This window comes from Saccostrea echinata, unplaced genomic scaffold (genome assembly GCF_033153115.1).
Source record: "Saccostrea echinata isolate AGI-Se365-2 ecotype Australia unplaced genomic scaffold, CSIRO_AGI_Sech_v1 ptg000009l, whole genome shotgun sequence".
NCBI classification, from domain to species: Eukaryota; Metazoa; Mollusca; class Bivalvia; order Ostreida; family Ostreidae; genus Saccostrea; species Saccostrea echinata.
The window spans coordinates 24,815,891-24,841,736 of record NW_026889758.1 but is presented as its reverse complement, the minus strand read 5'-3'; the positions used below and the strand labels follow the sequence as shown (position 1 = coordinate 24,841,736).

General features: G+C 33.5%; 1 protein-coding gene across 2 annotated transcripts in view; it reads left to right on the top strand.

Annotated features, from left to right (window-relative positions):
• The first annotated feature begins 1,548 nt into the window (after positions 1-1,548).
• LOC133182078 (ABC transporter F family member 4-like) overlaps positions 1,549-25,846 on the top strand; it is a 35,678-nt gene continuing 11,380 nt past the window's right edge. For both annotated transcript variants that reach the window (XM_061316796.1, XM_061316797.1), the window contains exons 1-12: positions 1,549-1,832; positions 4,327-4,398; positions 4,834-4,991; positions 5,461-5,501; positions 6,306-6,325; positions 6,434-6,581; positions 7,100-7,223; positions 7,805-8,043; positions 19,750-19,886; positions 20,042-20,273; positions 23,727-24,012; positions 24,970-25,074. In XM_061316796.1, the coding sequence (XP_061172780.1) occupies positions 1,737-1,832; positions 4,327-4,398; positions 4,834-4,991; positions 5,461-5,501; positions 6,306-6,325; positions 6,434-6,581; positions 7,100-7,223; positions 7,805-8,043; positions 19,750-19,886; positions 20,042-20,273; positions 23,727-24,012; positions 24,970-25,074 (1,658 nt within the window). In that variant the 5' untranslated portion in view covers positions 1,549-1,736. The remainder of the gene's footprint in view (positions 1,833-4,326; positions 4,399-4,833; positions 4,992-5,460; positions 5,502-6,305; positions 6,326-6,433; positions 6,582-7,099; positions 7,224-7,804; positions 8,044-19,749; positions 19,887-20,041; positions 20,274-23,726; positions 24,013-24,969; positions 25,075-25,846) is intronic.

Below are 25,846 nucleotides of genomic sequence, written 5' to 3'. Positions count from 1 at the left end.
AAACTGATAAACTATGCAGTTAACAAAGCCCTCTCGAAGTATATCATAGTTAAACAGATAAAAAAGTTTTATTATTTCAAACTTCAGTTATTGTCTCTTGACCTGGTATTTTTGTAGTGAACAAAATACACAATAAAGAAAATTCAGTTTAGAGAATATTCAATTTTATTTATAACGATTACAAATACACTGCATGAAAGATCATAACTGCCCTCTTTAACAGTGTTTAAAGGACTTGTCTCAATTACTTGAAATGAAAAGCGTATTATTGTAGCGGAGCAGCAATCAAGACAAGATGGTTTTGAAATCAGTGTAATGTTTATTACATGGATTATATACTAGTACCAGATTCTGCAAAACAATATAAAATACATTAACTAAATTTGATATCACACATAACAGCAGAATCTATTGTTATCATAAAATCAGATAATTACTACATATTAATTAGATAATAAAATAATAAATATTGACACAGGTCAATGAGTTATATCTCTTGACAAATGATATTTCTTGTTATATATTCACTTCATATAGTGGATAAATATTTACAATATACATGTACAATATACAATATACATGTACATATAGCTACATACCAAACTATGGGTATGAATCCATCTCTATTTCTAATACAGTGTATTGTCTTACTATGGATTTAATATCTACAATTCATAAATAACATTTATACACTCTTTTGTGTCATAAAATACATTTCATTGCAAAGTTTAAAATCAACTAGTTCATCAGCTTTGATAAACTTAAATAATTTGATAAATTCTCTCATATGCCACTTTTCATTCTTACAATTATTAATATGAAAGTATTAATGTGAAATAAGAATGTCAAAAAGTCAACTTACTGTCAGTGGTCTATAAAATACTCCAAATATCAAAAATACAACTTTACACACTGACTGCTCCTAGGCTAGTAATTATCTGGACACTCTAGACAAAGGGGGTTAAAGGTTTTGGCGGGAAAATATTAACCAATGGCAATTTTTACTTATTTATTTATTCAAGGTTAAGAGTTAAACTGTAATTTTAGAACTCTAGAGATTTCTAGACTTTAATTAGAGGTAGTTGTTATAAATTTATTTAACTGTTTAATATTTAAATAAAACATTTTTATTTTAAATCAAGTTTATTATTGAAAGTTATTTCATAACTTTCAATGGCATCTGAAAGAAAATTGTTGTTATAATTAAAATCAATTTAAATCATGACTACTACATTATGTTCCTCATGATCACAGTTTATAAATTTCTTGTTACAAGAAGAATGTGATTAGTTTCATTGCAGACTAGGCTAATAAGCAAAAAAGTCCTGTCTTCTTCAAGATTTGGTTGTAGTTAAAGATAATTCATATAATGTTACATGTGTAAATACTGCAGAAATTCTCAGACCCAAAAACTACCAGGTATGGGAAAGTATGAGACAGCGCACTCTCTCTTGGCTTGTGATTTTCCGCATTTATTGGATCGGGATCGGTATGCAAAACAATTGCACTCTCATGTCTTTGAAGATAGAAAAGACAATGCATTTGGAAGAAAATAGCGTCATGATTTTACGGTTATAATATTTGTGCATATTTTGCACAGATGCATTTTTGTTAAGATCTGTTGTTTTTATCCTTTTGTTCACAAGACACAAATGAACATATTATAAACAATAACTTTTCTCCTTAATCTCTTCATTTTATCACATATCGGAATTAGCATCGTAGTACAATCTTTAATGGCAATGCCTTCTATAAAGCTTAAACCAGAAGAAGGAGATTTGATAAATGTCCCCACTGGGAAGACTGTCATCGGTCGTGGTGCATTCCTGAATGTACGTTCTGTATTTAGCATTTATTGAAATTACTTGGGTGCTAGTTATAGAATAAAGCTTTGTCTTGGGACAATTAATTCCTAACTGCAGTAAGAGTATGTTCCATATACACTAGACAAAATTTCTAATGTACTGCTTAATATGTTGATGGTGCGACCGTTGGGGCGAGCGCAGTTGTTCACATAATTAATTTTAAGATCTGCCTCTTCAAAACGCAAGAGACATTTGGAACATATAGACTCTGACGTCACATGACGTCCTATGTTACATGTTAGCTGCACTTCCATTAACGAAGCTTGAAAAGTGCAAAATTTTAGCAAAGAATGTTAAATCTACTATCTGTATGTAATATCCATTAAATGAAAGTGAGTTTATTTTTTGTGAATTTTTAGTTGTTACTGCGAGAACGATATGTTAGCGTTGCATTGTGGGTCTCGAGGTAACTGCATAAAAAAAAATCAAAAGTCACAATTTTCTCTTAGCCCAGGTGCTGCTTTTAGACCTCGCAGTGACGAGCGGCGCTTCATGCCACTAACTGCACTCACTATTGTTCTCGTTTGCTAATTGAACATTTGCCTAATCAGAACTAGTATATCTGATATGCCATCTTTCCCAACACAGTGGGATTGACAAATGTCTTGGTGTCATGACAAGACCCTTAAATGTCCTTTTTGCCCCTAAACCAATTTTCCGACAGCATTGCGCACCGTTTTAGTCCAAATAAAATATGAAGTTGGTGATTACCAATGATGGTCAGTGAGGTTGAAGCAGTCTACCATTTAAAAATCAAATAATATACAGCAATTGACTATCATATTGCTTGAAGTCTTCCAGTGCCTTAGTTTCTGTACCCTGACCACCCAACTTCCGGTTGCTCAAATTTTGCAGAAAAATCTTTAAATTGTGGTGTAGTGACTACTTAATGCCATGGCTATCTATGGAAAACATTTTAATGTTTGATAATCTATTTGCAACAATTTTTCAATAGAGGAAAGAATAATCTTTTAATTGTTTTAATTCTTAACATGTACGTTTCTTCAGAGGAACACCCTGCAGACACCATACTGACTGCTTTAAAATGTACTTCTAGGATCAAACCCTGCGTAGGGTGCAATTTTTTTCTGAGTTTTTAATTAGTAAAACATAAAAGAACACAAAGACAAAATGAGAAATTTATTACTCCAAAAAGTGTGAGCACAATTTTTTTTCTACGAAATGGTTAAGCTTCAGTTAACATTGTATTTTATCGATTTAGACATTTAACGAGCCCAAGTCTAATTATTTCTACCCTAGATATTTTGATAAATTTTCTTGAATGAATTTTTACTATTATATTAATTATTTTAAGATAAAAAAATCAAATGTTTACCATCCCAATTTCTTAGGGGGCCATCTCAAAAGTTGTCAAATTTTACTATTGAACCCTATGGGAATTTGTTGGAAAAGCACCAAATTATCACATTTTTCCCATGTTTTTTTGTATTTCTGCCCGAGGGATTTCCTTTTCAGTCAAATACATGAAAGTTATTGTAAAATGTCACCAAATCGTGAAATTTCAAAAAAATTGACCATCTAGTTTGGTCTAGGAATTATTAAAAAGTTTATTTTTTCCCCAATGCCCAATGTCTCTAAATTTGCCATGTTGGGGCATACATTTTATATATAATGGCACAGATAAATTATCTCGGTAAAAAATTACAATGTTTAGATTGCTGGTACAGGGTATGTTTCTTTTGATGTTCTGTCAACAGTTTTTAATAAAATGTCCATGCATTGCTTAGAGAACCGGAAAACAATGATGTCGTGAAAGACCTTTCAGCGTTTATTCCTAATCATTGTCTTAAAATCACATTTTAAGACCCATAAACATCCCAGATGACGTAATTTAATGTTAATTTTGTATTAAAATTACAATACTTAGGATAAGTGTTATGTTGCACCTACGAATGCATGAAACTAAAAAGCTACGCAAAGTCATGCGCACTCGAATTAGACTTGGCCTCGTTAATTGCCTCATTTTTTTGCTGTGGGAACATATTTATATATCAAATATATCATAAAAACAAGTTTTGAAAAGTATAATATGCATTAGCAATTTTGTTTAGTTGCAATGTAGCAAAATAGAACAGTGATCCAGGACAACTGTACAAAAATGAAAGTTGAAACTTTAGTTAGGTGATAATAACTCTTCACTGATTTGGTAAAAATAGATACTTTACTTTGACATGACTGAGCAAAAAACAAAGGTTGTGATATGATAAAAACCTACAAGGTGTAAATTTCATTACCTTTACTTTGTTTTTGTGTTAGCACATGCAGTGTTATCAGAACTTGAGAAACTTTGTTATTGAAATTTCTAAATCAATATGCAGAATTTTAAAAATTTCTTTATGCCTTAAAACCCACAATGTCACTGTTCTCACTACCTCTCTAGTCATGAGGGAGGTTATGTATGTATTAAGTTATTAAAGCAAAATTTTTATTTTTTATTAAGGTTGTAGATAAAAGAGTTTCAAGAAATCATGGTATACTAGAGGTGGATGATGGAAAACTGTATCTAACACCTGTAAGTATTTAGTTGCATAATAAATATATTTCAGCAGCATTCCTAATCTGGTGAATACAAGAAAAAATTATTATATGTACTTTTGATATGACTATTGCTAAAAAAATAATCTTTTGGTATTTACAATACATGGGCCTTACTGATCAATATTGTCTATTATTGTATGTATATGGCGGGGCTTTCAAAAAGAAAAAAGGCTTTTTGATACTTTTACAAAAATAGGAGGTACCTTGTGGAAGCTATTTTTATTAAATATGTTATCAAATTTTTCTCCATTAAATACATTGTATATTGGCCAGTACAATTATGATTTCAACTGGGTAAAAGTACAGGGTACTGGCAGATTTTGAAAAGCCTGATCTGAGTAAAATGATTGACCTATAAAGTCTTGCTCTAATGATTGACCTATAAGTCTTGTTCTTCTTTGTACACCAGACACACAGTAACCCCTGTTTCCTCAAGAAGGATGGAGGGATGACTCCTATGACTAAGGATCAGAAAAAACTGATGGAAGATGGAGAAATATTTGGCTTACTGAGGGATAAGTTATATTTTACAGTCATGTATGATGTTCCTAATGGAACAATGAAGAGGTGAATTCTTGATATCATTCAAATATTACAGACAAATAACACCAAAGTCAGTGTGAAAGTCAAAATTATTTTATCATCTTTTCATTCCCTGCAAGAAACTTTTACAGGGTGTATATTAGAGTCCCATTGTCCATTTGTTTGTATGTGTGTAAAATATGTAGAACTACACTGAGTTAAGTGCTCCACAGTTTTTCAAATGTTATGGTTTAGTTTTAGGTAATCTTTTTATCAATTCCTATTCAAATACACAAAAATATTTATGGAGAGGATTTCAAAGTACTTTTAACATTCCCAGCATTTCATTTTCTATAATAAATTATTGTTGGGCTTAATATGAGAGATAGTTCCATTATTATATTGCAGGCCAGAATCTTCATATGTTTCTTTCTAGAAATCATTATTAGTCATGTATGGATAAAAATGAAAGATGTATTATTTAGATTTATATGATACATGTAATTGATTTTAGTGAGGAAAAAGATACATCTAAAGAAACATCTAAACAGAATGGTAAGCACTTTTTTAAATTGCTTTATTACTGCAAAAAATGCATTTGTTTATATGCAAATTTGTGGACAGTAACTTCATCCTATTCTATAATAAGTAAAGTTTAAAGTTAGTTGTTCATTTAATATCATGGCCTTACTCCACCAAGAAAACAACAGAAATTAGTGTTTAAAAAATTTAATGATTCCAAACTAACTTTTAGGACATTGTTTTACTTCATAATGATATTGTATTGTAGTTGAAAAATGCATAGACTTTTTTCATTCAACAGTAAGGAATAATGAAATCATCTTTATCTATCCTTCAGAATAAGACAAAATGGAAAAGCCTTTATACAGTTGATATAAAATTATTTATGTTTAAATATATTTGTTAATCACCTGAGTGTATGAACATCCCATCCTAATAAAATGTAATGTCTATTGGAATAACAAATTTTAAAATTGTCTGTTTAATTTGTCTACTAGTGCCAGGTGAGCATTGTAGCCCACAGGCATTAAGTGGTGTATTTATATGTAAAGCATACATGGAGTAATTTATAAAGCCTAACTTTATGTTTAAAAAAAACAATAATGGACAGCACACAATATTTACTTTTATTATTGTGAAATAAAAGGTCCTTTACTAAGTTTAGTTAGAATTTATTGACAGGTCAACACAATCATTATTTTTTGGCTTTGCGTAACAAAACAACTCAATCCTAATGAAGCCTACTATGTACAAAATCCCTTTTTATGATGTTAACTGCTGTATAACAGTTCATCTTTGAATAATTAATAATTGAAAAAAAATCATATATTTTTTTAGGTGAAGATAATTCAAAACAGGTAAGTCCATATTCATTTTGATTGGTGGAATATAAAAAAAAATCTTTGATCTTATTTATCTTGTGATATAGGACAATTATCAAAATTAGTAGATATATTCTATTCAAGTCAAAAAAGCCATCAAAAGTGAAATCAGAGGAAAAAGAAGAAGAAAGTTCAATGTCAGAAAAAAGAAGAGTTCTTCCATCCTGGATGATAGAAATGGCCAGAGATTCAGTCCCCAAGAGCAGCAATAAACCCTCCAGTAAACGAACTGGTAAGAAAACCAACAGTCAGAACAATTATTTGTAAAAAAGAAAAAAAAAACACTACAATCATAGTTGCTCTAAACTCAATGCAGATTTTATATTCCTATCTTTTCACATGCTGTATGAGCTGCATGACCATCTAACCTTATGTTAACGAATCTTGTGGGGAAGATGTATCAAAAACCAGACGTAGGTAGAGGTGGTACATGTGTTTGGAAATTCATGACTTTATATGGTCAGATCACATTTGAACCTATCTTGCACAGTGTGAGATGAAGAATGTGTTTGGAAATTCATGACTTTATATGGTCAGATCACATTTGAACCTATCTTGCACAGTGTGAGATGAAAAATTATCAAACCTTGACAGTTGATGCATTTGGGGAGAAAATGTGTCCTAACCAAAAAAATAGGTTTTGGTGACCTCTGAGATTTTCCATTCTATTTTGGAATGGGGCCTGGGTTACATCCAGGCTTTTGTAAAAGCAAATTTTTTACACTTTGAAATGTTATAAAATGTTTTTAGCACCAGTAAAGAAGAAGAAGGCAGAATCAGAGGATGACTGGATGGAAGAAGAATCGGAAGAGGAGGTCAAACCAAAGGGCAAAGGTCGTAGGGGGAATTCTGCCAAAACGGAAAATGCAAAAAGGTTTGACAAATTTAACTGTGAAGAAAGTAAACAGTGAAATGATCTTTATGATAGCCAGGAAACTGACACCGAGTCTCAGCTTTTTTTTTTTAGTGAATACATGCAAATGAAAGAGAATCATAGCATACTATGTGTAGAAAAAATTTGTTACAATTGAAATGGAGTTTATACATGTAATTTGTTATCACTTAGTAAATATAATAATTCTTCTGATTTTAAAGGAAGAAATGCTAAATTAGCCCATTTTCTTCTACAAACTTACTGTCGTATTGAAATTCATTCCCCTTGTCCCATAGGAAGGGGCTGACTTGCTTCTTCCAAATGATCACAGCCCATTGAATCCTAAACTAATTTTCAAAGTACTGTATCTCAGAAAAGGTAGCGTCCCTTTCAAGATAGATTAATCCGTATTATTAGTACAATGAAGTTAATGTATGTGTACAAAAAATGTATAAGAATGAGTTAAATTTCATTGCATGGTAGCAGATAAGTGCATTGCTTCATTTTCATGTATCAATACATGTAAAATTAAATATACATTCATACTGTGCAATAAGATGTCTTTTTGAATTTAAATTTAGGGTTGGAAAGAAGTCAAAATATGCTGAATCTAGTGAGGAAGAGGAGGAGGAAAGTGAGGAATCAGAGGAAGAAATAAAGCCAAAGAAAGCCAGACAAAGGAGGCAGTCTTCAGAGGATGAAAATATGAAACCAAAGAAAAGGAAAAAAGGGAGAGGAAGAAAACAGTCAGATGATGAACAGTCCACCAGTTGGAGGGGACGACCATCAAGATCAGCAGCTTGTAAAAGAGGCAGCTATGGTAAGAGGACCTTGTCTTATGTTACGGACATATGAAATATAAATACAGCTAAACTTCGAAATCTCGAACACGGATATCTCGAGTACCCCGGATATGTCGAAGTAAGGCCGCGGTCCCGACGAAATTTGCTTTATAACACAGGGAAAAGTGGCTCGCATGATTTTCATGCGTTTGCCTTTTCGCATGAAATTTATGCGAAAATCATACAAAAATCATGCGAAAAGTCCCACATGCGAATTTCATGCGAATGTTATCACACAAATTTCATGCGAAATTCATGCGATTTTCATGCGACTAAAATTTCGCATGATATCCATGCGAATTCCACTTTGTCTGTTTTTCGTGTGAAAATCGTGCGATATTCACAAGAATATTACGCAATATTAATACCATATGAGGAAAAGCAATGAACAAAAAAATTTAACATTTCAATGTTTATTTAGATGCATCTATCACAGTGAGTGGTAAAAATTGCCAGTCTCTGATGATCCTAATATCACATTGTTTGGATGCTCCTTATGAATCCATTTACATTAATGATGGCTGTGTTTAAAGGCAGTTTTTCAGTCTTTTTCAGTCTTTTGTCCTGACAAGCATTTCCTACAAAGAAATTAAATCATAAAAATTTTTATTATATTACTACCCATACTGATATTCCAATTGTTTCAGTCAAAGGGGCTAACTCCTATAATTACTGAATAGGATCTGTCATTACATACAATAAATTCCATGTTATCACCTGAAAGGTCCATGTTTTGTCAACTTGTTTATGTTAAACTGCACTGGTATTTCATGTTTTGAGCAAAACAGAAGACCCTGTGTTTTTTACATTAATAACTGCACAATAGAGGCATATGTCAGATATCAGAACATGTTATTGACCATGCAACTCTATATATAAGTAGTGATTTCCCTAAGAACCAGCTACCGGCCAAATTAATCGCTTCAATTGATAAAAATGCCGCTTTAAAAAAAATAAAATAAAATAAAATTTAATTGTTGTAAGGTCCACAGAGATTTGTCATAAACATCAACCCAAAGCCATATACAATTGATCTCTAATGCTTTACTTTGAAATAAAGGGAAAACACTGTATAAGGTTGTTATTGGAACCTATTGTCCAAATTAGATATAATAGTCCATTTTAGTTATGATATTCCAATTAGATTTGTGAGTTTTACAGACATTATAATGCTGAAAAGATGGATTTTTTTTAATCTGCATAAAATAATTAGAATATATCAAATGCAACAGCTTAATTATTACAAGGAATTTTTTTCATTCATAACCCTCACATTTGTGAGATTAATCCCCAAGAAAATTGGATCTTTTGTGAGACCTGCGTCCTAAAATATTTTGTGTGATACACTGTAAAAGTCGTTTTTACAAGTCTCTGCACATGTGTCAGAACAATATACACAATTAAAAATCACTTTTAAAGTTAATTACTTACTCAAAATTTAGTAAAGCCTTCAAATAAATGTCGCTTAGCATAAAAAATGCATAACTTCATTATGACTTCGATGAAACGGAACCATTCGATTCACCTGGCCGTGTTACATTGAACTGTTGAACCTGAAACCAGAGACATATAACGAAACGAGATCCGAATTTACTCTGAAAATTTTCGTTGCAAAATGAATAACAATAAGAATCTACATTTTAAACGCAAAATATGACAAACAATTAACAGTACATACATATTCACCATCGTTTCAAGGGATTAGAGCGCATAAATCCCAAAGGAAACTCTGGAACAAGCCACAGGAGGGTACACTCGTGTTTTTTTTTTTCTGTAACAGGAAGTGCAAGTAGAACCTGGCTAAATCTGCCAGTCTATTGCGTATTCATCACAGAATCAGGAAATATCTAAATAACTATAATTTTTGTCCTTTAAATCTTTATTTTGAAAATTTATTTCCGCGTCGAAGTCGGAACTTTGATGACTACTGGGTATACACTTATTTTACGAAACCAAAAGTAGTTTTTTTATGGAATGCCGTACGTCACATATTACGTCATGTTGCGACTGAGAAAGCAGACAAGAAAGAGCAGAGTAAATTCAACTGCATATTTTCTGTAAGTTTGTCATATTTTTATCATCTCCTTTATCACCAGATGAATGTATTATAATTTATTGGCAATATACATGTATGCTGACAGCTTAATAAATAGATATGTTGAAATAAGATGGACCTGGCACAGCCACTCTTTGCCTGTTGCACCTGGGTCTGGTGTAAACCTCACCAAGCAATATACAGCATTGTAAAGTTATACATGTATAGAATCTATTAGGATATACCTATTTTTTTTTTTTAATCAGACTGTAAGTCAATCATTTTGTTCTAAAAATAGATCTAGATACATAATGGAAGGGTGGCCTGGAAAAAAGTGGGGTGGGTCTTTAATTTATCTTTTTCCTAGCTCCCATCCCTTCAACTCTACTATTTTGAATTTCCTTTATCTTCCTCTGTCTGACTCCGACCTTCCCTATTTCTTCCTCTCCAAACTGTCCTTTACACCTCACATTCACCCATCACCATCAATCAAAACATTTATTTGTAAATGTACATGTATAATCACAAAAGGTTACTCTCTCTATATATATAGAACCATGATAGTTATATAATTACTACAATGTACTAATGACATGCACAGTGGGGGCACATCTGTTTAGATACATTGTAGTTCATGTCTAGTTTGCAAATAGTAAATGAGTTGTGTCCCTTTGTGGGGTCTTTTTTTTCTTCCTATGTGGTACAATCCACTATAATCACTTAACCAAAAGGTCAAGACTTAAAGAGTGAAAAGAATAATGTTTTCTTTGATCTTTTTGCCACCAGGGCAGGCATTGGGGTGTGCTGTGATAAATTCAGTGTTTTAAAAACACTAGGAGGTTAATTATAAATGGGGATAGATATAAAAAATGTTTATAATTTATCGAGTTTGAAGTTTGACTCTCTGTTTGCAATATTAATAAAAGCAGTAATGTAATATAGCTAATAAATCAATTGGTTTCTGATTGAGCTAGAGATAAAAAGTATTTATTTAGGAGCACTAATGCCACTGTAAACATATTTATACATTTCTAATTGAAAATACAACAGAACTCAGTTCTCATAAAAATAGGTAAATCTCAGTTGTTTTAGGAGTTAAACTTTTATGCATTCCAAAATACATGCAGATATATAAAGAAGCTTAGTTATAAGAAAGCAAGTCCGAGTAACTTCCCTGTAAATGAGTTGTACTGTATATTCTATTTTGTGTTTACTAATGACATGTTTGAGAAATATTTACTAAAATGTTGTATTCTTAACTTGCAGGTATTTGCTAGAAAATGAGCAGATGGTCCCCCACTATACCACACTGATAGCTTCTCAAAGATTATATATATGTTACATGCAAACAGGTAAAAAAAATCTAGAATGAAATATTTATTGCAAAGGTATCCATCAATATATATAGAAATAATGTTGTTATATATGATTATGTGGGGACATACTTTTCCCCCCATTTTATTTTCGCAACCTGTCTGCTTTTCTGCGACTAGTCTACTCTATGCTGCTTTTCCGTGATTGGTTTTAAGCTCACCTGAGCCAAAGGCTCAAGTGAGCTTCTCTGATCAAAATTTGTCCATTGTCGTCATAAACTTTTCACATTTTCATCTTCTTCTCCAGAACCACTGGGCCAATTTCAACCAAACTTAATACAGAGTATCCTTTGGTAAAGGGGTTTCAAATTTGTTCAAATGAAGGGCCATACACTCTTTCCAAGGAGATAACTAAGAAATAGTAAAATTGGGTGTGGGTCAATTTAAAAATCTTCTTCTCAAGAACTACTGGGTCAGAAAGATGAAACTTATGTGAAAGCTTTTTGACATAATGTAGATTCAAGTTTGTTCAAATCATGACCCCTTGGGATAGGGTGGGCCCACAGAGGGCAATCAAAGTTTTACATAGGAAAACATATGAAAAATCTTTAAAATTTCTTCTTTTCAGGAACAGTAAAGCCATGATTGGTGATTTTTATATAGAAGCATCCTTAGGTAGTGTAGATTCAAGTTTGTTCAAACCATGACCCCCAGGGTGGGGTCACAATGAGTGAACAAATTTTTACATAGAAATATATAGAAAAAAAATCTTTAAAAATCTCCTTCTCAAGAACAGCAAAGCCATGATTGGTCATATTTATATGGAAGCATTGTCAGGTAGTATAAATTCAAGTTTGTTCAAATCATTACCCCTGGGGGTTAGGAGGGCCTAAACAGGTGATCAATTTTTTACGTATAGGCATACATATGAAAAATCTTCTTCTCAAGAACAGTTAAGCAGTAATTAGACATATTTATATGGAAGTATCCTGGATAGTTTACATTCAAGGTTGTTCAAATCATGACCCCAGGGGTAGGGAGGGGCCATAATTAGTGATCAATTAGTTTAAAATGAGAATACATAGGAGAAATCATTAAAAATCTTCTTCCAAAGAATTTGCAAATCCCTGATTAGCCATATTAATTCAGAAGCATCCTCAGGTAAGTATCAGTCTATGCGAAAGAGATCGGACCGTCGGACCTGACCGATGTGCAGTGCCTCTGGTCCGATGCGTCATTTTTTACACCGGACCAGAATGTCCGATGTCTCAGCGTCCAGTTTTGAGCTTTACCATTTTAACATGGAGTCATTCAAATGTTTGTTATAAGTAAAAATAATATCGGACAAATTCAAATACGTAAATGAATTGATTAAAACCGCATGGACCATCTACAGTAGTAAGATTTCCTTGGTTCTGCATTTTCACGTATTTCACTTTTTTACATTAGGTTTTTCGGTCTGACAAAATTTGGTTCGGTCCCGTGTGTTCATTGATTACACAGGACCGAATGTCCTGTGTGGTTCAAAAAACTTTCGCATAGACTGAAGTATATTCAAATTCGTTCAAATCATGTCCCCTGGGGGTAGGGAGGGGCCACAATAGAAGATCAAACATAGAAAATGAAAGCATCCTCAGTTAGTGTAAATTCAAATGTGAATAAATCATACCCCCCTTTCCTTGGGGGAGGGGGTATTTGTGATACTTATATATTTGATCTTTTCAATACTAAACTGATTTCTGCTTTTTTTTTTCTAGGCAATGTGCTTAGATGAGCGATGTCGCCCATGGGCCTCTTGTTACTATATATGTTATGTGTTATCTCCTTTCTTTATACCTCCTTTCCACGATTATTAAATGGTCACAGTTAGCAATTAACATCAAAGGTTGCTGATATTTACCATCTGTATTTAGCTGTATTTCTATCATAGCATTCGGTGTTAAGTACTAACTCACATTGTTATAAAAATTGAATGGATCTTGCATTTTACACTGGTCAGTGGTAGGTTTTAGATGTAATGGAAATTGTTCATACAGAAACAAATTGTAATTATATACGATGGATTTTTAATCTTTGTTTTAAATTCCAGCACTAATGGTTTTAAATCAATGTTCTTATCTAATGTTTTACAAGACATATCCTGTGTAAAATCCTACTTCCACCTCCCTGTGGTAAGCAAGCTAGGGCAACAGGTTTTACCTGGCTAATGGAAGAGGGTACGGAAAAAAAGTTGCAGAAAAGCAAATATATAATTGCGGAAAAGCAGTATAAGGCCAAGGAAAAGCAAGATTTTTTTCCCTGTAAATTAATGTGAATCAGACTAGCAGAACCATAAGCATTCAGGTTATTTTGGCTTATCTTATATTTCTTAAGTATATTCTACTAATTTATAGAATAAATGTATAAAAATGCATTGGTACTAAGGAGATAATTAACCAAATGCTATTGAATTGACAGTGTCTGACATCTTTAAGTTTCACTGTAGGCACAGTTAGCATGTCGACGTCATCACAGCTTCAAATACCAGAGTACCTATATCCTCAGAAGATACATGCAAGCAGATTTGTCAATGGTACATGTAAGTAAATACATGTATGATTTTTTTTGACAATTTAAATTTGACATTAAGCTGAGCAAATTTAATTTAATTATTCCCACCTAAGCCAGAAGCTTTATAGTTAAGCCTTTTCAGTCTAAACTTGTCTGTCTGTTGTTGTAAACTTTTGCATTTTCCTATTACATATTCTCTAGAATCACACCTAAATGCCAATTTTAACCATTGCAAACTTGGCCAGTTAGCACAACTCATGTTTTGGTTATATCTCAGATTAAGGAAATTCAAGTTTTAACAGAAATGTACATACTAACCATTTTCCAATGGGAGAGCATTTAGGGATAATGAAAACAGTGACATGGGTGTAGTAAAACATTGAATTATCTCAAAAGTCAAGATCATTGGGCAATATATTATTGGTAGAGGCTAAAACTTTTTTGCCCTTACAATGTACATGTACTTTTATACTAGCTCCTACAAAGAAGTTGTAAGATTGTCCTGGAATCACCATGTCTGTTTGTCTGTCTGTAGACATGTTTTGTCTGGAAATTCTCTTTTAAACCACTTTATAATAATGCCCCAGTAATAGAAGAGTCATGGGTATACAAGTTTTTGCCCCGTCCATCCATATTTCACATGTGTATTCATTGACTAGACCTTCCTTTGGGTACCAACATATTTGACCTTGATCTTGGAGTTTGACCCACTTTTGTAAAAATTTACCCAACTTTAACATGGCCATAACTTTTGAACAGTTGGTGCTAGGGTTTTCAGAATTCACATGTGTATTTATTGTGACAAGACCTTTCCTTGGGTGTAAATATTTTTGACTTTTTGACCTTGACCTTAGAGTTTGACCCACTTTTAAAAAACTTTAACTTTGGCCATAACTTTTGAATAGTTAGTACTAGGGCTTTCAAATTTCACAGGTGTATTCCTTGTGACAAGACCTTCCTTTGGATATCAACAATTTTGACCTTTATCTTGACCTTTGAGTTTGACTTACTTTTGAAAAACTTTAACCTTGGCCATAACTTTTGAACAGTTGGTGCTAGGGCTTTTATATTCTGCATGTATATTTCTTATGACAAGGTCTTCCCCCTGAATACCATTAATTTTGACCTTGACCTTGGAGTTTGGCCCACTTTTAGAAAACATTAACCTTGACCATAACTTTTGAATGGTTGGTGCTTGGGTATTTTTTGATCTCATAACTTTGCAGTTTGACTTGCATTTGAGAAACTTTAATCCATAAGCTGCCATACGGGGGCATCAGTGTTTCACAAACACATCTTGTTTTTCCCTACACTTTGTAATTATATATGAACTAATTGGTAACAGGAATTTACAGGAATTGACCGAGTACCAAGGGCATTTTAGATATGTTCAAGGTCAAAAGGGTACAAATTTATTAAATTATTTTTTCAATCACAACTCTATAATGGAAACACAGTAGACATACCTGAGATAAAATTTGGCCGTGACTTTAAGGTATATCCCAAGTCTAACATTGGGTAATTTTAACTAGATATGTTTTAAGCTCTTCTAAGCCAAAGGCTCAAACAGCTAATGCTATGGCCATTTGTGTGGTGTGCGTAAACTTTTTAGAATATGGGCCATAACTCAAGAACCCTTTGGCCATTTATTGACAAATTTGTCACAGGGTATCCTTGGCCCAAGGGCTCCCTTTTATACTAAAACTAGGGTTGTGACCCTTAAACAAGGGGATATAATTAGGAAAATAGAAACAAAAGTACTGGTTGCTAAAAAATCTTCTTCTCAAGAACCACTGGGCAGATTATCACCAAACTTACACAAAAGGATGAGGATATGTTGTAGATTTAAAATTGTTCAAGGCATTACCCTGGGGCAAAAGGCGTGGTCTCAAGGTCACTTCAAAGTTGACCAAAATGATTTAGAGGCATATTTTGAACAATTTAAGGTCTATGATCATCAAACTTTGTCAGTTGATGTATCTTAAGTCCTCAAAGTACATCAACTAAAAAGTAGGTCACCTTGACCTACTTTATGAATTTTAGGGCTAATCTTTTTCAAAACAATTAAGGTCATTAATTCGAATACTGAGAGGATTAGAATCATGAAATCTTGCAAGATGATGCATCTTGGGGCCTTAAAACATATGTATTAAAAAGTAGGTCACATTGACCTACTTTTTGAACTTTGCAGGCATTCGATTTCAAAGCATTTTAGAGGCATAATTTGGACATTTTAAGGCCTATGATCATAAAAATTTGTAAGTTGATGCATTTTGGGTCCTCAAAAAACGTCAACTGAAAAATAGGTCACCGTGACCTACTTTTCAATTTATATGACTATAATTGAATATTTCAGGTACTAATGGCTTAGATTCATCAAACTTTGTCAGTTGATGCATCTTGGGTCTTCGGAGTAGGTCGACTGAAAAGTAGGTAACCGTGACCTACTTTTGAAAATTTATGGCTTTAATTAAATATTTCGGGTACTATTTGGCTAAGAATCATCAAAATTTGTCAGTTGATGCATCTTGGGTCCTTGCAGTAGGTCGACTGAAAAGTAGGTCACCGTGACCTAATCTTCAATTTATATGACTATAATTAAATATTTCAGGTACTAATTGGCTTAGAATCATCAAACTTTGTCAGTTGATGCATCTCGGGGTCTTCGAAATAAGTCGACTCAAAAGTAGGTCACCATGACCTGCTTTTGGAAATTTATGGTTTTATTTAAATGTGTGAGATACTTATTGGCTTAGAATCATCAAACTTTATCAGTTGATGCATCTTGAGTCCTCAAAGTGTGACATCTGAGAAGTAGGTCACTGTGATTTACTTTTGAAATTTTATGGTTATAGTTTTAAAAATATTTTAGGTATTAATTGGCTTAGAGTCATCAAACTTAGTTGATGCATCTTGGGATCTCAGAGAATGACAAGTGATAAGTAGGTCACCATGACCAACTCTCAGGTACTAATTGGCTTAGAATCATATTGGGTTCTCAGAGTGTTTCATCTAAAATGTAAGTCATGATGACCTACCTTTGGAATTTCAAGGGTTTATTTAAATATACAGAATACTTAGAGGCTTCAAATAGAAGTGATAGGTTGTGCAGTTTATCAGAAGAGCAATTCAAGGCCCTTGGGCCTCTTGTTAAAATATAAAATAATCATTTTATGATAATATATACTAAATACAAAGGTTGCTTAATTATGACCAGAGGCAGTGAAACAACCCTGCATGTTGGTCATTTAAGCAATGTCAAGGTCACAGGGATTGAAGTTTAAATTCTTGGCCATAACATAATTATTTAATTGTATATTGAAAAAAGTAACTGCCAAAAAAAGATCATAAGATATGCCATTTCCAGAAAATAGGTCAAAAGACAAGGTCAAGGTCATAGAGTTGATAGAAGTATCTCAGGTAATACAACTTTTTATTGGAGTAGTATCTGGAGAACATACTTGGCATACAGGTGATTATGACCAAGAGGTATTAATCCTACTTAAGGACCTAGGGTAGTCTTCGTTAATTATAGAAAAATATTGTCCATTATGAATTTCAAAAACCTGAGATTGTTTACTTTTGCATTTTCAGGTATAACAACAACACCCTCTCAACAGAATCCTCAAGATAAAGAAATCTTATGTGATGAGAACCTCAATAAAGAAGATAGAAAAAGATCAATGGTTTTAGTTTTCAATGTAGAAATTAATATCACAAATGTCTTTATTTAGTCAGAGAGTCCAGAAAAGTTTTGATTCTTTCAAATTCAAAGTTACTTTTTGTATAATCATGCATTACTTGTATCTGGATTAACTGACTAAGTAAGAAAAAGAGAAGATATTAAATTCATGGTGAATGTTCAAGAAAAATTCATTTGCAAGAAGCAAAAATTCTGTTTCCAAAGAAGAAGGATAGAATTAATGGATTGAGGTTTGGGGCACTGTCTCATAGATAAAAGCTTGATATTAATATCTGGGGTACAAAAAATATGCTTGTCTTCGCATGATATTCATATGAAACCTGGTTTCTTTTTTTCACATGAATTTCGTGCGAATTTCTTTTCGCATGATATTCGTGCGAATTTCATGTGGAAATCGCATGATATTTTCGTGCGAATATCATGCGTGGTCCTTTTCGTCTCCTTCTCATGCGAAGAATTCGCATGATATTCGTGCGAATTTCATATGAAGTTCATGGGAGCCACTTTTCCCTGTGTATAAATGATTAAAATAAACCCCTCTATGTCGAACATGGTAATGTTGAATACCCCGGTTATCTCGAAGTAATATTGTGTGCCCATTCATTAAAATCACATGCGTTATCTCGAAGTCAGGATAATTTTCCTCTCTGATGATCAAGTCCCTTAGGTAAACTGAATGCTCTATTGAAAACACCCACCTGTCTGTCACACTCGGGTAACCTGTGTTCCTGTGATCAACAGATAATAGCGCTATAATTATACGAAGTGTATGTATGGCTTACCTTGATTGTAATTATGCAAGCCAAAGGTTGTGTGTATTGGTCTAATGCATATGCGTGGATGACACGTTAATGTTTTGTGGCTTGGGTTACTTTATCTTGATAATCGCTATTTAATGCTATGTGAAATATGCGAACTTACATAGTTTATGGATATGAAAGTGAAAATTATAAACATCAAAGTAAAACAAAATTCTCTAATTCAATGCAGTTAGAATTTATTATCCCTATATGAGCGTGCAGAATTTACAATTGTCCGTACACACCATCACGTGAGCGTGTGTCGCAGTGAAAACTTGTGTTGTAGTGCCCTGTGATTCAGTGTTGTTCTGTTGTTAGACCAAAGTGTGTGATACTTCTTTTGCATTTGATTTTATTCTGGTAAAATAATTTTCTTTTAACTGATTTTACATGTTGAACATGTTTTTCCAATAAAAGAAAATGTATATTTCGTTTTCATTATTCTGACAGCGACCGGTTTTAAATTTACAATGCATAGACGATATCCGGTTATGTATACATGGGAAATGATTCTAGCGGTTGACTTGCCGCGTTGGTAGAAGGATTATACTTCTGTGCATATTATACAAGCCTTTTATTTTGTGAATTATAAAGAGGATGTAATTTTTTTTTGATTGCCAAATACATGTACATGTATATTAAAGAAATCGTATACAAAATTTCGAACAAAAAGGAACTTGACATATTTTTATTATTAAGTACATGTTCACTGCACTACGTTTATTTGAAGTTCATTTGAATTATAGCCTAACCCTCGATATGTCGAACCCCCGGATATCTCGAAGTTCATCAACGGTTTGTCAACTTCGAGATAACGAAGTTTAACTGTAGAAGTGTTCATCATTGGAATCAGGCTTGGGCTTTACTTCCTAGTTCAATATTTAGTACACATATATAGATTTTGTATGATTTTGAAAATCATACAACTTCTATATTATGTGACACTAAGTTGTATTTTTATTAGAGGAGTGCATGAACAAAGGAAGTATTTTTGATATTTTGTTGTGCATCACTGAGTCATATTCCTAAATATGATAAAATGTTATGAGAAATTTCAGCACAAAAGCCTGTACACATCCATTTTAAACTTTTGACGTAAAAGTTTATACATATCTTTTAATGTAATTGTAACCAGATATATAGTAAAAAGTAATCTTAGAAAAGTTGTATACAGAATGATGGGAATTCTAAATGGGATGCAAATACAAAACTCACAAAATCCAAGTACATGAATGTATGATTTTGACCTGTTGCCAAAGGATGGTGTTTTGTTCTGTTTGTAGTTGATGATTTTGTAGCTCCTGATGACATGTCTGAGGAAGAAGAAGATGAGGACTCAGATAAGGATCAGGACAGTGACTTCCACCTGGACAGTCTAGAGGATTCCGGAAGTGACTGGGAAATGTCACAGAAAAGTAAAGTAAGAATGGCCAGAACTAGATGTATGTAAAGTGGAATAGAAGTGTAATTAGTTTAACAAGTGGAAATATTTGCTTCAATCATATTAGAGAAATGTATAATTATACAAAAACCATTTCCCATCTGAATTCTTAGGATTTTTATTTTTTATAATAGAAACAAAAGCCAGTGAGGCAAGGCACAAGGAAGTCCGCGCGACAAGGAAGAAGAAAAAGGTACACATCTGATTTCTCTGATGAGGAGGACGAGGAATATGTACCGCGCCCCACCAAGCGGAGGGCCAGCATGTCTGCCAACAAAAAATTTAAATCCTACAGACGTGATGAGGACAGTGAGGAAGATTCTGAAGATGAAAGACCCTCCAAGAAATCTCCCAAAAAAGGTCGTGGTAAGTCAAAAATAGACTGATCAGTGCAGATGAAATGATGTTAGATTTTTTTTATGCCACAAACTTAGTCAAAATTTATTTTTCAAAGCCTTGGTGAAATGAATGTAAATTAGTTATGAAATATGAAATTAAAATTTTCTTTTTGAAATTATATGAGTACTCATATGGTTGTGCCTGTTCCAACTGCTGAGACATGCATTCCTTTATATTCAGTAAGAAATGATTGTGGACACTAGATTGGGTTGTGACCAGTTCACAGACTCTTTTTCTGTCTTGTGTATAAATAGATCAAACAAAAATAATTCAAATTTAGTCTAAAATAAATATGTAGATCATATTAATTCTGCAAATTTTCAGACAAATATGATAATGTAGACCATGTGAAATAGAAAAATGTATGATTATTTCCAGTACCAATTTTTGGACACTTTTGTAAAAGGGAATTTTTTCCTGATTATTTATTCAGTAAGTAAATGAAAAAGGAGCACAAATAAAAAAAAAAATAAGGTAGAATATTTTCCCAAACAATCTAAGTTAATGGGAAAGGACACATGTTGTGAAACAAAAATAATTTTGAAGTACAGTACAGTAAAACTTGTTTAATACAAACACAGATAAAAGGGATTTACAGATATATTTTACTTGGAATCCCTGCTGAAATACTTAACAATTCTTTATATAAAATTTTACAGTTATAACGAACTATGATATAAAACAAGGATATAGCAAATGCTTATAATGAATTCTCGCTAACTAGAAAGTGATTTTCATTCCCCTATGGTTCTAAAACATATTGTAAACTTGTTAAATATAACAAACTACGCTTATAACAAATTAAAATTGTTTGTCCCCAGCACTTTGCTATAAGCATGTTTTACTCTACTCTTTTCTGGATATAGCGAACTGATTTGTTTCCAGTAGAGGTTAAAAACAACAAAATTTACGTATTTATAGCAAATTTTTGAGATTTCAAAATTAAAATATTGAACTGACATTATTTTTGATAAGTATTTATATTTGAAATTCAATTCATCTGAAAAGTTTGGTACTTCAAGGTAAGTTTTGCCTGAGCATTTTCAGAAGTTATACATGAAGGAAAACGTGCATATTGTGAATTCCCTATATATATATTTTAAAGAATTTGTTATGTGGATATAAGGAATTATGTATGTAGCTAAGTAGCTTCACAGGCCCCCAGGACTTCACTATAACCGAGTTTTACTGTAGTTTGCTAGTTTAAGAATGTGAATATTAATTAAAGTATTTTCAGAGTTTTAGACCTAATATGGTAAGAACACTGCCAAAACTTAATTCAAAATCTTTAACCTATGTGTTTCTTAGGCAGATAAAATGTTTTTGAAAACTTCTGTGCTTTTCCAAATTTTTAGCTCACCTGAGCCGAAGGCTCAAGTGAGCTTTTCTGATCACATTTTGTCTGTAGTCCGTCTGTCCGTCTGTAAACTTTTCACATTTTCGACTTCTTCTCAAGAACCACTGGGCCAATTTCAACCAAACTTGCCACAAAGTATCCTTGGGTAAAGGAGATTCAAGTTTGTTCAAATGAAGGGCCACGCCTTCTTCCAAGGGGAGATAATTAAGAATTTGTGAAAAATTAATGGCATCATTAAAAAATCTTCTTCTCAAGAACCACTGTGCTTGAAAACATGAAACTTACGTGGAAGCATCCTCAGGTAGTGTAGATTCAAGTTTGTTCAAATCATGACCCCCGGGGGTAGGGTGGGGCCGCAATGGGCAATCAAAGTTTTACATAGGAAATATACAGGAAAAATCTTTAAAAATCTTCTTCTCAAGAACAGCAAAGCCATGATTGGTCATATTTATATGGTAGCATCCTCAGGTAGTGTAGATTCAAGTTTGTTCAACTCATGACCCCCGGGGGTCGGGTGGGGCCACAATGGGCGATCAAAGTTTTACATAGGAATATATGGGAAAATCTTCAAAAATCTTCTTCTCAAGAACAGCAAAGCCAAGATTGGTCATATTTACTTGGAAGCATCCTCAGGTAGTGTAGATTCAAGTTTGTTCAAATCATGACCCCCGGGGGTCGGGTGGGGCCACAATGGGCGATCAAAGTTTTACATAGGAATATATAGGAAAAATCTTTAAAAATCTTCTTCTCAAGAACAGCAAAGCCATAATTGGTCATATTTACATGGAAGCATCCTCAGGTAGTGTAGATTCAAGTTTGTTCAAATCATGACCCCCGGGGGTCGGGTGGAGCCACAATGGGCGATCAAAGTTTTACATAGGAATATATAGGAAAAAATCTTTAAAAATCTTCATCTCAAGAACAGCAAAGCCATAATTGGTCATATTTACATGGAAGCATCCTCAGGTAGTGTAGATTCAAGTTTGTTCAAATCATGACCCCCGGGGGTCGGGTGGGGCCACAATGGGCGATCAAAGTTTTACATAGGAATATATAGGAAAAATCTTTAAAAATCTTCTTCTCAAGAACAGCAAAGCCATAATTGGTCATATTTACATGGAAGCATCCTCAGGTAGTGTAGATTCAAGTTTGTTCAAATCATGACCCCCGGGGGTCGGGTGGGGCCACAATGGGCGATCAAAGTTTTACATAGGAATATATGGGAAAATCTTCAAAATTCTTCTTCTCAAGAACAGCAAAGCCATGATTGGTCACATTTACATGGAAGCATCCTCAGATAGTGTACATTCAAATTTGTTCAAATCATGACCCCCGGGGGTCAGGTGGGTCCACAATGGGCGATCAAAGTTTTACATAGGAACACATAGTAAAAATCTTAAAAAAAACTATTTGTTAAGAATAGCAGAGCCATGATTGGTCATATTTATATGGTAGCATCCTCAGATAGTGTACATACAAATTTGTTCGAATCATGACCCCCGGGGGTCGGGTGGAGCCACAATGGGCGATCAAAGTTTTACATAGGAACACATAGTAAAAATCTTTAAAAAAAACTATTTGTTAAGAATAGCAAAGCCATGATTGGTCATATTTATATGGAAGCATTTTTAGATAGTGTACATTCAAGTTTGTTCAAACATGACCCCTGGGGGTCGGGTGGGGCCACAATGGGTGATCAAAGTTTTACATAGGAATACATAGGTTAAATCTTTAAAAATCTTCTACTCAAGAACAGCAAAGCCATGATTGGTCATATTTAAATGGAAGCATCCTCAGATAATGTAGATTCAAATTTGTTCAATTCATGACACCCCCCCCCCCCCCAACCACTTTTATATTTAAACTTTTCAACCTTTCAAGATTGAAGTGATTTCTGCTTTTTCCTAGCCACAGTGCTCAGGTGAGCGATGTGGCCCCTGGGCCTCTTGTAGTGTTAGTCCAAGAACTTGTACTTTTCAAATACTGCTTGAGAGCCAGTAATGATGGTTTCAGGGAAATGGATTGAATTAAATAATTAAATTAATTTTGAATAAATTATACAGGAAGACCAGCTAAAGGAAGAAGGCGAAAAGATGAGTCTGAATCAGAAGAGGAGGAAGAGTCTGAGGAGGAGGATGAGGTAAAAAAGAAGGGAAGGAAAAAGAAGATGACAAGTTCAGAGGAGGAAGAAGAATCAGAAGAGGAGAAACCCAAGAAGAAGAAATCTAAGGACCAGAGTGAGAGTGATGATTCGGAGAAAGACACCCCCAGTAAAAAACAGAAAAAAGATGCCAAGGAAGGCGGAAAAAAGAAACGCAAACCTTGTCAATTTGGGAAGAAGTGCTACAGGTAACATACAATAGGCAAACATAATTTATGCCCCAATTCAAAATATAAGGAAATATTGTTTGATTGCTGTATGTACTTGTATTTTTGTTTGTGTCTCTACCTCTCTGCACTTTTATTCTTGATTTTAATTTTTTAAGTAAACAACTTGAAGACTCCATGACTAGGGAATGTGACATAGTTTGAAACAAATGTCATTAAATCAAGTCAGTGTCATGGAAATGTAAGCGTAAAATTTACTTGTTCGGTCCTTCATGGAGCAACATTAGAAGCTTATACTTGACAGAAAATTAGCATAATACAGCTATATTTCCTGTATTCAATGAAAAGGTCACAAGGATTTGAATTTTCCAGTTGATAAACATTGAATAGGTTTGCGATGGAGAAACATTAAAAGCTGGCTGTAGGTTATGAGACAAAATTAATTTCACTAAGTTAGAATTATAAAATTCATAATTAGTCATTATGATTGAGAAAGATTAGAAGCTCATACTTTAGACAGAGATATTTTATTGATTTGCAGTATGTGACCTTGAAGGTTATTTGAACAAGGTAAAGGTCACAAGGATTAGACATACATAAATTTTATGTCTTGTGAATAAATTAGTAATTGAGGAACATTGTATCCTCATACGTGGCACAGAGGCTACTTATCAGTATGACACAGAGTGTGTTGTGACCCAGGCCCAAGATCATTTTGACAAAGTTAAAATTACAGGAAATGGAAGTGTAAAATTTCTGTTGTAATTTTATGAAACAAAAGTTGCTAATGACTGGAAGTTTCATCTTGACATTAAGTTAAGGTCATTTGAAGGTCAAACTCTGTGCAAGAAATTATGATTGTTCAGTTTACACAGTGTTTTCCCCCATTTTCACATCATTTTCCTCCATTTACACATTGTTTCCCTCCATTTTCATTGTTTCCCTCCATTTACACGTGTTTCCCGGGTTTCATTTCAGGAAAAATCCCATTCATTTCAAAGACTACTGTCATCCTGGTGATGAAAGTTACGAGGCGAGTGACGAGGATAAACCTGAGTGTCAGTATGGCACAGATTGTTACAGGTGAGATGACATCTTTGTTCACTTTCTGATTCCCTCAATGGAATCCTCCATGTGTCTTTCTCTGCTCCTTGGTTTAATGTTAACTTTAAATGTTTAAGGACACTTCAGGGGCTTATATTTTCGAACTGGCTGTGCATTTTCAGCATTATATAATGGAAATCAATGTCAGAAATTTTAAATGCAACAAATTTTGCTTCAGTAGTCTATTTTTAGAACACCTGAATCACTAAGTTGATCCATTTTGAGCTTACCTGAGCTGAAAGCTCAAGTGAGCTTTTGTGATCAGCTTTTTTCTGTCGTTTGTCTGTCTGTAAACTTTTCTTTTCAGAACCCCTCAGCCAATTTCAACCAAACTGGCCACAAAGCATCCTTGGGTGAAGGGGATTCAAATTTGTTCAAATGAAAGGCCACACCCTCTTTCAAGGGGAAATAATTAAGAATTAGATTTTATAAAAATCACTGGGTCAAAAAAGTTGAAACTTAGTTGAAACCTTCAATAGATAAATAGGATTCAATTCAAAGATCGTGCTGGTTGGGTGGGGCCACAATGGGGATCAAAGTTTTACATAGGAACTTAAAGCTTCTTCTCAAGAACAGCAATACCATGATTAGTCATGTTGATATGGAAGCATCCTTAGGTAGTGTAGATTCAAGTTTGTTCAAATCATGACCCCTAGGGGTAGGGTTGGGCCACAATTGGGGATCAAAGTTTTTCATAAGAATATTTGGGTAAAAAATCTTTAAAAAAATTTCTTCTCAAGAACAGCAAAAC